The sequence below is a fragment of the Hyperolius riggenbachi genome, chromosome 12 (genome assembly GCF_040937935.1).
Source record: "Hyperolius riggenbachi isolate aHypRig1 chromosome 12, aHypRig1.pri, whole genome shotgun sequence".
Lineage (NCBI taxonomy): Eukaryota > Metazoa > Chordata > Amphibia > Anura > Hyperoliidae > Hyperolius > Hyperolius riggenbachi.
Genome location: NC_090657.1, coordinates 59,603,317 through 59,615,846, shown reverse-complemented (window position 1 = coordinate 59,615,846; position 12,530 = coordinate 59,603,317). Strand labels below are relative to the sequence as shown.

Here is a 12,530-nt window from a genome sequence, read left to right as displayed (position 1 = left end):
GCAAAGCTTGATGATCAGCAAAAGTTCACAGTACTGGATAATTCAGTGTTAGTAAGCTTCATGCAGGAAGGTGAGCAGTAACAAACAGGCAAAGCACATGCTGGTATCAGGGCAGGTGTATTGCGACAGTCTCTGCCCAAAGGGCTTGCTTACGTGCACCATTGGTGTCCTATCGCAAGGTAGCCGGCTGGTTCCTGCTGTGCGTGCCGAGGTTGAGGTGTCCAAGCAGAGTGGAGGGGCATGCAGATCCCAAACGGGAGGCGGGTGAAGGCCGGGGCGCAGCACATGCGATCACGTACTTTGAAAACTAGAAACATTTATGCTGGCCACACAAGTGATGGAAAAGATGTCTCAAGGGGTCTAACATTGAGTTTTTGCATGGGTGAGTGGTATACACGCCAAAAGTCCGGGGAAAAAAATCTGGATTTGAAGCAAAGCAGCGTTTTAAGGGCAGAAAGCACATTGAATGCTAAATTGGAGGCCTACAGTGCTTTAAAACATCTTGCATGTGTACAAATCAATCAGGGAGTGTAATTAGAGTACTGCTTCACACAGACACACTAAACTCACTGTGTAACGCACCGCAAACAGCTGTTTGTGTAGTGACGGCCGCGCTGGACTGGTGCGCACCATGGTGAGAGTGCAGGCCATGGCGGTTTTCAAGCCCTTATGGTCGCCGGGCTGAGGTAGCTCCAGCTGATCGAATTTGGTCTGTCCACAATGAAGCAACGACCTTATTATCTTTGGTGTGACCCCCCCCTTCCCCGCGACACTCATATAGCCAGCGGCAGCGGTCATTGCTTCATTGTGATACGCAAGCCCCTTCACCGTGGCAAGGTAATGATCACGAAGGGGAATTGACGCATGTACATGCCTTTTGTTTTGTTGCTGCAGTGCAGCCAGAAAAATTAGGCAGGAATGTACACGCACAAGAAAAATTATTATAGCGGCCTTAAAAAATCAGGAATCCACCTGGAGTCCTGGACCCTGTTGGTGGTGGCGGAGAAGGCAGTGAAGCAGCCTGCAGGCAGAGATGCTGTGTGGGGAGCGACTTAGTCTTGGGGCAGGCAGTCACACGGAGTGCAGGCAGAGACGCTGTGTGTGGGGGCTGACTTAGTCTTCGGGCAGGCCTGAGCGTGCTTTGCATCCGTGGTCAGATGAACTCTTGACCCAACGCTGTGTGCCAGAGATGTCACCACTTGCCTTTCAACATCACGGTACAGTTTAGGCATCGCCTTTTTTGAGAAATAATTGCGGGCTGGTATCTTCTAGTTGTCCCTACGCGGGTCTTGGTCTTTCCACGGCTCAATTTTCGGTGGCAGAGATTACAGATGGCATTGCTCTTATCTGAGGCAGACACACACAAAAAATGTCCACACCGCTGAGCCTTGGGGTGATGGCACTTTGGTGATGGCTGTCGACGGAGTGTTAAGTGGGGTGCCAGAATCAGAGCAGGAGGAGGAAGATATGTCACGCTTCCGTGCAGAAGCTGAGGAAGATGAGGTGTTCTGTGTTAAATAGTCAACTACGTCCTGACAATATTGGGGGTTGATGGCATGTGCCTTCTTCTGAACACTGTACTTTGGTTGAGGGCCGCACAAAATCCCAACAGCGCGACCTTGAACAGACCTGCCAGGTGGCCTGCCTCTGGCTCTGCCTCTGTTTTGTCCTAATTGGGGGAGGGGTGGGGATGAAGTGAAAGGTATGCACTGACTTGGCTAATACAATGTACGGTTACACAGGTGCAGTGAACAGGTTGCAGTGACTGCTGGTACAATAATGTGTGGTTACACAGGTGCAGTGAACAGGTTGCAGTGACTGCTGGTACAACAATGTGCGGTTACACAGGTGCAGTTAACAGGTATGCACGGACTGGTATATAAAACAGCGTGCAGTCACACAGGTGCAGTGAACAGGTATGCAGTGACTCGTATTACAAATGTGCAGCTGGCACACACACACACAGGTACCGTGAACAGGTGCAGTGACTGGTGGTATAGATCACTGCGTGTGCTCACATGGGTAGGTAGGTAGGTGCACTGAACAACAACAGGTGGGTATGCAGTGATTCGTATTACAAATGTGCAGCTGTCTAACACACACAGGTACTGTGAACAGGTACAGTGACTGGTGGTATTACATATCACATGCGCTCACGTAGGTAGGTGGGTGCACTGAACAACAGGTAGGTATATGCAGTGATGGGTATTACAAATGTGCAGCTGTCACACACACAGGTAGTCACTGAATGTGCTGGGCCTGGCAGTGGCACAGTAGGAATTACTAAGGGGCCAAGGTCCAGCAGCTAAGACTGACTGACAGGGCTGTATATGCAACACAAGTGTCACACACACACGCACGCACGCACGCACGCACGCATGCACGCACGCACGCACGCACGCACGCACGCACACACACACACACACACACACACAAAATAGATCACAAGAACAACATTAGCTCTCAAAAGAGCTGTTGAGGATGAGGAGTGCTTTTTAGCATGAAGTATCAGCAAGAAAGAGCAACCTAACAAGCCTAACTGTAGCCTAACTAAGCTTTCCCTAATGTCTCTGCAGCACCTCTCCCTTCTTACTGCAGCCACATGTGCGAGTGAAATGGCTGATGCTGCCTGCTTTTTATAAGGGGGGGGGGGGGGCTACAGGAGGTAGTGTAGCCTGATTGGCTACCCTGTTCCTGCTGACTGTGATGTATAGGGTCAAAGTTGACCCTAATGAAGTAGTATAGGGGGCGGGTCAAACCGCCATAAAGTTTGTGTTAATTCGCGAATGCGAACCACCGAAGTCCGCGCGAATAAGTTTTCCAGGCAAACTGTTCGGGCCATCTCTAATGGTGCAGGTACGCGCCTTTAGAGCAGTGTTCCCCAACCCTGTCCTCAAGGCCCACCAACGGTGCATGTTTTGTGGAAATCCATAGCGGTGGTTAGTCAGCTCTGCTGAGATACTAATTACCTCACCTGTGAATGTGTGTGGTTTTTCTGCAAAACATGTACTGTTGGGGGGTCTTGAGGACAGGGTTGGGGAACTGTTTTAGAAGACAACTCAAGTGAGAAGACTATGGAGGCTGCCATAATTATTTCCTTTTCACCACTGAGGTAGTTTTCCCCTTGTGCAAATTTCACCTTTAAGCAATCCTTCCATTCATTCGCCAATAACTTTATCATAACAAAATGGTCTATATCTTGTTTTTTTTTTTATTATTATTTTATGCTAAATTAATTTTAATGGAAATGATAAGAAATATGAAAACAAATAATTTTTCAGTTTTCAGTTATTATAGTTTGAAAATAATACATGCAACTGTAATTAAAACCCACCTATTTTATTTGCCAAATTGTTCCGGTTATTACAACGTTTAAAATATTTGTCTAGTACAACGCATGGTGCCAATATTTTATTTGGACATAAAGGTGCATTTTTTCAGTTGTGTCCATCACTAAATACAAGCCCATATATTCAAAAATGACAGTAATATACACTCTTGACATATTGTACATATTAAAAAAAAGTTCAGTCCCTAAGGTAACTATTTATGTATTTTTGTAATTGTCTTTTTTTTCATGCAAAAGTTTTATTTGGGTAACTATTGGGGAGTGTGTGAGATAAGGGGTCATTTTATTGGTATGTGTAGGTCTTTTTAATAAAAAAAAATAAAAAAAATATGTAGGTGTAATTTTACTATTTGGCCACAAGATGACTTAGTACGCTTACAGGAAGTAATTTGTGGATGTGTTACTTACATTACTACAATGACCACAGGCATCTCATTGATGCAGGCGATCATTGATACATGCACTTTGAATAGGAACTGGGATACACCGCCATGGAGATGGGGTTGCGGGCGTGCACTACCCATTGAAACAAGAAAATGAATATCTACACCCCTGGAGCAGTAAGAGACCAACTACGGGGGCATATACTGCCGCGGCTGGAGGTTAGGCAATACCAGTTACCTGGCAGCTAAGACCCCCCCCCCCTACTGATGTCTAACCATAAAACCCCTTTCCTGACACCGAACCCTGAGACCTCCCATTCCTGATGCCCAACTCTAAGACCCCCCCCCCCCCTTCCTGATGCCTAACCCCAAGACCCCCCTTTCTGACGCCTAACCCTAAGATCCCCCTTCCTGACGCCTAACCATAAAAAACTTCCTTCCTGACACCTAACCCTAAAACCTTCCTTCCTGACACCTAACCCTAAAACCTCCCTTCCTGGCACTTAACCCTAAACCTCCCCCTTTCTAGCATTTAAGCTTAAAACCCCCTCCCTCCGCTGCAAATAACGTAACCAAAAAAAAAAAAAAAAAAAGATAAATCTCTAAGACCATAAATTTCAAAAATTTACGAAATGAGAATTCTAAAAAACAAATTTCAAAACAATTTTCAAAAACAAAAATTTTGGTTGGAGGCATTTTGTATTTTTGGCGCCCAAAAGCCGATATTTTGCATTAGCGCCAACAGAGTGCCCAAATAGTCCATTAGCCTCAGGCACCCAAATTTCCTGCTTCCCCTTAGACTAGGGTCTCCTTAAGTACTGTCACGTGAAGGAACAGTCAGGGCCTATTGCGCCTATTACTAAAACCAGCCATGTACAAAATCCAGATGTGAAATCTGGGTTCTTATACCAAGGCAACCATAGTATGTGATGCTGCAGCTCAGAACAGAACTCCATGTACAGGTTTTGTTCTCGTTGTTGTATGCGCACATGTAAAAAACAAACAATCATAAGGGAAGTGGTTTGAACTGTGATCCAGTAGTGTGAAGGAGCATGTATTGAGCTATGAGAAAAAAAAAAATATCTGCACATAATAGATGCGCTGTAGTAGTACAGGCAATGTTCTCATCAATAACAATAACTAACTGTGCTGTTTTCTTTTCAGTCTCAGAGCTGTTCCAAGGATACTGGTTTTGTAAAGCAAGCATAGAGTGCTGTTCAATAGATTCAATTGTTGTAGATGTAAAATTTAATCTGCGTCGTATGGCATGGAAGAGCTGAGAAAGGGTCACATGACATTCTGGATGCAACATAGCACTCAAAACGTACAATATTCTTTATAACAGTTTCTGCAGTGAGGGTCTTTTGCTATCACTTAAAGTGTACCAGAGGGTTATCAAAATGTAAAAACCAGTAAGCTCATGGTGACCCAGAACTCATTGGAGTTTGTAAGGGACTACAATGGTCCTAAAAGCCCCCTTACTAAGATGTTAAGAAAAACAAAAGTTTGCTTTCCTAAAACAGAAAGAATTTGTGATAATTCAGGTTGGTGTGAGCTTGAGATGTCTCCCAGAGCAACACTGCTGAATATATGCAAATTAACCATTGTACCCTTAGAAGCTAAACACACCTCCAGAACCGCTGGAATGCAATGATGTGTCAGCTTGTTAATTTGTACAGAGCCATAATAATCCAACATGCATACAGACTGTTTCGGATTGTTTGATCCTCATCAGTGCATGGCATGGATTAATTTGGCTCTATGCAGTAGGGCTTGTGAATCCGAGAGGCACAGACTAACCAGCAAGCTCATGGTGACCCAGAACTCATTGGAGTGTGTAAGGGACTACAATTCTTTCTGTTTTAGGAAAGCAAACTTTTGTTTTTCAAAATGTAAAAAAATGTACTATTTATCTAAGAAGAGGAAGTCTCTGGATCATATAGAGGCTTCCCACACCGTCCTGCACAGAGTGCAGACCCCCTGAAGATTACCAATGAAAGCCTGTCAGAAATCCAGGCTCCTCTCTTAGGCGCGAGCACGGTTGTACTGTGCCTGTGCAGAAAGCCAGTGCTGCTTGTGCATGAGCGGCTCTCCGCTACTGTGTGCAGGTGCGGCCACAGAATAGCAGCGGCCGGGGCCTCAATGCTAAAGTGGGTCCTGGCGAGCGGCCAGCGACAGGAGGAAAGCGTGGAAGCCTCTGAGGGTTTGTTTTTTGTTTTGTTTTTTTAACTTTGTGACATCTCAGGTTCTCTTTAAAGAAAATCTGTAACGAAAAAACTTCCACTGGGGGGTACTCAGCTCCGGTGGGGGAAGCCTCCGGATCCTATTGAGGCTTGCCCCGTCCTCCTCGGTCCCACGGTGGCGGTGAAAATCCTCCCGGAGCGGCGGCGATGTAAATATTTACCTCCGTGGCTCCAGCGCAGGCGCAGTATCCGCTCTTCCCATGGAGATAGGCGGAAATAGATCTCCGTCAGAAGAGCCGAAAACGCACCCCCGCTGGAGCCTGGAAAGGTAAATATTGAACCGGCTGTCTGATTTGTTGCGCCGGCTTTGAAGGGCTACAGCGAGACCCCCGTGGGACAGAGGAGGACGGGGGAAGCCTCATTAGGATCCGAAGGCTTTCCCCTCCCGAGGCGAGTCCCCCCCAGGGGACGTTTTTCTTGTTACAGTGTCTCTTTAATCAATACCAGCCAGAAATACATAATTGTATCCTTCTACTTCTAAAAAGGATTAACAAAAACCCAGTTATTTTCTGTTGTAAAACTAAATGAGCCAGTTTAATGTTTTAATGTCTCAGCTGCAGGACACAGTCTTTTTGCACAGTTAGTAAAAAGCACACATTTTGTATAATCTTAATTTTGCATTGTAATTCGTTAATGCAAAATTTCAGGAAAAATTGTAATAAATTCTGTTTGTAAATGTAATCAGGAACCATAATTTTGCATAATTTAAGCAGACTTTAGCGGTTTATAGCAAAGCCCCCATACATGCCATTGTCACCAAAATTCTCCTTAACCACCCTGGCGTTTTTTTAAGATCGCCAGGGCTGCTGCGGGATGGTTTTTTTTTAAATAAAAAAAAAACTATTTCATGCAGCCAACTGAAAGTTGGCTGCATGAAAGCCCACTAGAGGGCGCTCCGGAGGCGTTCTTCCGATCGCCTCCGGCGCCCAGAATAAACATGGAAGGCCGCAATGAGCGGCCTTCCTTGTTTTGCTTACATCGTCGCCATAGCGACGAGCGGAGTGACGTCATGGACGTCAGCCGACGTCCTGACGTCAGCCGCCTCCGATCCAGCCCTTAGCGCTGGCCGGAACTTTTTGTTCCGGCTACGCTGGGCTCAGGCGGCTGGGGGGACCCTCTTTCGCCGCTGCTCGCGGATCGCCGCAGAGCGGCGGCGATCAGGCAGCACACGCGGCTGGCAAAGTGCCGGCTGCGTGTGCTGCTTTTTATTTCACTAAAATCGGCCCAGCAGGGCCTGAGCGGCAGCCTTCGGCGGTGATGGACGAGCTCAGCTCGTCCATACCGCCCGGCTGGTTAACGTACGTAGCAATTTTGGTGACAATATCATGTATGGGGGGCTTTACCTGCGATTACCTTCTAAAATCGGCATGACAATGTATGGAAATTATGCAAAATTATGAATCAATAACACAAAATCAATTGAACGTCCAAATCATAATTACGTATGGCTTTAATTTGAGAAAATTTACGCAAAAGTTTGCCCAATCGTAATTAGCAGGTGAGGATCAGCACTATGCACAGTCACCACAATCTATGAACTATTGACCTTTCTTATCTCTACCCTGCGCTTAGAAGCTGTTCTCTGCCAAGCAGGGGTTTTATGGCTGTAATTAGTTATCAGTGAGGTTTACACTATAGTATGTCTGTTTCATTATTTCATATGTCAGTTCAGGTACCTTTCAGTGCACAATACATGCTCCCCCCCCCCCCCTCCCCATTCCCTGCCATGCCCATCGAAAGTTAATTTAATCAAATTTTGCCCCCCCACTGTTGGAGCAACTGTGGAGTTAAAAACTCCACATATTATATGGACTTGTTTGTCTATTAGACCCCTATGGAGAGGTGTAAGCAGCATTATCAAAAACATGCTTAACTCTTCAATGGGGATAACACCTCCAACGGCTATCTTTCACATGGATATTGATGATTTTCCTTCACCAGACAGTTGTCTGGTGACCCACTTATAAATATCTGCTAGGAAAGCTGCACTTCTACATTAGAAAACTCCACATACTCCAAGGGGTACATTTAAAAACAGCGTCGCAAAATTATGGCACAGGGTGATACTGGTAACATCAATCATTTTGTTACGAACGTTATTTAATGTTTTAGGACATTTTTAGAACATTAAAACAATAAAAGTATCATTAGTAACCAGATCTAGCATGGTTATACATTACCTGCTCCTGGCGATCGCATCTCCTCCACTTCCTGAATAGTTTACAGGTGTCCTGCAGCCAGCCAATCACCATGCCTGGACTGAAGATGCATGGTGATTGGCTGGCTGCAGAACACCTGCAAACTGACCAAGAAGTGGAGAAGACGCGATCGCCGGGAGCAGATAATGTATAGTAATTCCCCTGCCTACTCTGACACTGAACCCTCCCTCTACCTATGCCTAACCCCAACTTGGTGCCTAACCTTGAACCACTCCACCCCTACTGCCTAACCTTAACCACTCCACCCCTGGCTATGCATAACCTTTTGACAGGAAACTTGACAGGCAGCCTATTGGGCCAATAAACAGAGGTGGACAAAAGAGGCACAGGGTGAAAAGAGTTGAGATGGTAACATGAGGTCACACAGAGAGACACAAAAGTGGCACAAACTGAGGTGAGACAGAGGGGGACAAAAGAGGCACAGGAAGGAAAGATGGGGACAAAAGAGAATGGATAAAGGATAAGACCGGACCTACAAGTCCCTATCTCATTTATTAACTGGGGACTACCTGTATTTTGCTAGTATTTGGCTCCACCCACAACATGCCATTGTCACGCCCACCTTTTGCCACATCACGCTGTGCATGCCGATTTCTTCAGTGTCGGAGCCATGCACATTTTTCGCAAACAGTGCTCTTCTCGCACGGACATTGGGTGGGGTGACTAGTGGGAGGGCACAGCAACCAGTGGGAGGGCCCAGGGAGGGGGCCCAGGCCTGATGATGTGTGATGGGCCCCAAAATTTGTTAAGGGGGCCCTGGGCTCAGGGCTGGACGAGTGGAGCTCTCGTCATTGCCAATTAGCAGGCATAAGTTTGTAGCGCTCGCTATGCTACTCTGATAAGGCATGTTAATGCTGATAAGGCAGGTTAACTCTGATAAGGCATGCTATTTGTCTTAGTGAATCAAGCCCCTAGTCTCTTATGGATGTTAATGGCTCCAAGTTTACCTCTAAATACAATGGTCCATTGTGGGCATCAAACTTCACACAGGGTACCACGAACTCCAAAAGTTCAGCCCTGCTGCCTCCACCCCCTTCAGACAAAGTACATCACCCAATTAATATAAGAAATATCTGCACATTAGAGAGTCACAAGTGTAACATGATAAATAAAGCAGCCAAAGTCCAGTCTTCAGCAAACAACCTTCAAGAGATGTCCATACTAATTCAGTGCTAATTCTTTATCATATCTGTGATGTGCCACCACACCAAGTGAAAGGCATGCTTATCGGAAAAGTTTAGACCCAAGTTATAAAATCTCACATGTATAATATAAAATGGCAAGGTATTACACCATTCCAGGAACTCCTAGCCAACACCAGCTTTACCATGTCATGAAAAAAATAAAAACAAGAATACCACCTCAGAAGGCCTTATGCCCCCTACAGGAACCTAGGAAGATGAAGTGTGTCCACTCTGCCTGACCAGTTTCACAAAAATAGCATCATTTAGCATTTTTTGCAAAACCAATCAGGCAGAGTTGACACACTTTATCCTTATGGGTCCCTGTAATACGAGCCCAGATATACGTGAATGTTTTACGTTTGTTTTATCTGATCTGGAGGGCTTGTAAGGAACAAATAAAAGCAACCCCTTTTAAGTTCACAGTTTAGAGGTGACACTTTGTTGTTTTTTCATGATAAATGTGGTCCTGGATCTATAAGAAACGCATGAAGATTGTACTGGCTTGGAGTTTATGGAATGGCGTCATCCCTGGTCCAGGGGGGTAACTAGAGGGGAGCAGCCCCAGTGATTGCAGGGGGCCCCAGAGCTTGGGGGGGGGGTGGCTTAACTACTAACCTTCCCTTCCTCTGATACAGGGGACTATCCTCCATATCAGGTGTGCTGTGGCTACATTTGTTATGGGTGTGAAGATATCGATGGCCACACTAGTGTGCGAGATGGGCTCCAAGGCCATAAAGGACACCAAGGGGAGGTGTGTGAACATTGGGGGAGGGGGGGCATCAACATTTTGCTGTGGGCTCCAAGAATTGTAGTTGTGCCACTGCCCTGGTAATTTTTTTCATACGAGTGAGACCTTATAACTTGGATCTCCACTGGTGTGGAGTTGGACTACAGATGTGATAAAGAATTAACGATGAAGTAGTGTGAAAAGAAGATCATCTGCAATCCCACTAGGCTTCAAGGTTTTTCCTTTTACTCACAGTGTGGGCTCTCCTTGGCTCCCGCTTTCAGCAGAGTCCGAGCAATGGGAACATTGTTGGTCATGATGGCAATGTCCAGAGGCGTCAAGCCTTCACTGTTGGGTGTATTAAGATCCAGTTCCTCAGCTGTATACTGGTATAGAAGGATCTGAACGGCCTCCAGGTCCTGCTGCTCCACCGCCTCGAAAATGGCTTCATTGCACTGGAAGTTCTGCCAGAAAAAATATAAGAAAAGTTATCCCAGGTGAGCCAAATCAATAAAACTTAATATATATAAAAAAGAAGAGCTGAAGAGCTTATTATGTCTGACTTCAGATTAGGCAAAAGTGACAAATCAGCCGCCATTTACACAGAATAGTCCTGACTTTTTGTGGTTTTAAAGAGGCACTGGAACAGTCTATATTAGAATGCAGAGAATTATTCAGGATACCCAGTTTTAGGGTAACTATCCTGTTTTCAGCATCAAAAACACGTTCTACCTGGATACATAGAATAGAAGCAACAACAGCAAACAGGATATCAAACCTAATACTATATCGCAATATATAGCGCCTGTCTCACCTTAATAATCAGACAATGCAAAACTACTCAAGAAAGGGAGCTCAGGGCTAACTTCCATATTCCATATAATTAATTAATTTATTAGTAATTCATTATAATGAATTATTGCATAATGAATTACTAATAAATTAATTATATGGAATATGGAAGTTAGCCCCGAGCTCCCTTTCTTGAGTAGTTTTGCATTACCTGGATACATAGTTCTTGTATGTGGAGGAACATGGCTACATATGGGGGCAGTTGGCTACTTAAAGCGGACCCAAACCAAACATTTTTTCTTAATTCAAAATATTTAGTTGCACCACTCTGACACATACAAAGATAAATGAACACTCCTTCAAGCCTATGAGCATTTCAGCTCATGCTTTTCACCCTTCTCTTTTCATAACTAGGGTTATACAGGTGGCAGCCATTACTTCTGAGCTTAGTAGGAGGTTTTAGATAATGGGTGTGTTTGTCATCAGCTACCCTCCCTCACAGAGGCATCGTCTATGTGAAATCTCACACAGGCTGAGATCACCTCCCCTGTGACATCACTAGCAGCCTGTGTTTTGTTTTTGTTTTTTATTTCCTCCACCAGTCTGCCGGATTCTGTCCCGGCAATATGAAAGGAAGTGAGTGGTTCCTCCAATAAATGTAAAATATTTTATATTTGTCATTATGCAGCTGAAAAGGCTGCTATTTATTATTATAATTTAGAAAATAGATGTTATTTCTGAAATCTTGTATTTTTAATTTGGGCCCACTTTAATTCTTTCTTTTGGGAGGTCCCAACTACTCAGTTCTCAGTAGCCTCTGATGAAGTGGGTTTTAACAACCCTGCAATACATGTAAGGCGACTGGTGATCGTGACACCGGCGTAGCCACTACTGAGGCACAGTTGTTGAGTTCTACCGTTCAATTTTTTTTACAGATAATCTTTTATAGGGAGTATTCTTGACTTGTCTGCAGCTTTTGATACTGTGGATCATGGAATTAGGGATGGTCGGAAATGTCTCAACCCTCAGTCCCCTGCTAATTTGGCCTGTTTTTTCTGTAGGTGCTGTGGTACCACCACTAGGTACCATGGCCTGTTACATTGCCTGCTGGCAAACGTCACTCCTCCTCCTCCTGTATTTAACCTCCTGCTGTCTGTGTTCCCACCGCCAGGGTCCACAGAATTACGCACTGCTGCCATGCGCCACTAGCTATTACGCCACTACAATAGCTACATTTTGTTGCAAAAAATAAAATATTTCTGAGGTGTCTGGGTTGAAAACTGTGCTGTACCAGTTGTGTATTGCACACAATGTGGGCTTCACAACTGCTGTCCGGAACTTTCTGCTGTTGAGGTTTCTTTACAGCTGTGGTACCAATGCTAGGTTCCATCGCCCGTTACATTGCCTGCTGCCACACGGCACTCCTCCTCCTGATATATTTAACCTCCTGCTATCTGTGTTCCTGCCACCAGGGTCCACAATATTATGCACTGCTGCCATGTGCCACTAGCTATTACGCCACAAATTTAGCTATGCTGTTGAAGAAATTTTTTTACAACAGTTGTGTTCTGTAAGGAAAAAAAAACATTAAGTTGGGTACAAGAGGAAGAGGAAGAGGAAGAGGAAGAGGAAG

The 12,530-nt window shown here is 45.1% G+C and overlaps 1 protein-coding gene across 1 annotated transcript in view; it reads right to left on the bottom strand.

Moving 5' to 3' along the window:
• Positions 1-12,530, bottom strand: part of ANKFN1 (ankyrin repeat and fibronectin type III domain containing 1) — a 964,382-nt gene that overhangs the window by 403,345 nt on the left and 548,507 nt on the right. Inside the window, exon 7 of the mRNA XM_068263418.1 lies at positions 10,359-10,569. Coding sequence (XP_068119519.1) covers positions 10,359-10,569 — 211 coding nt within the window. The remainder of the gene's footprint in view (positions 1-10,358; positions 10,570-12,530) is intronic.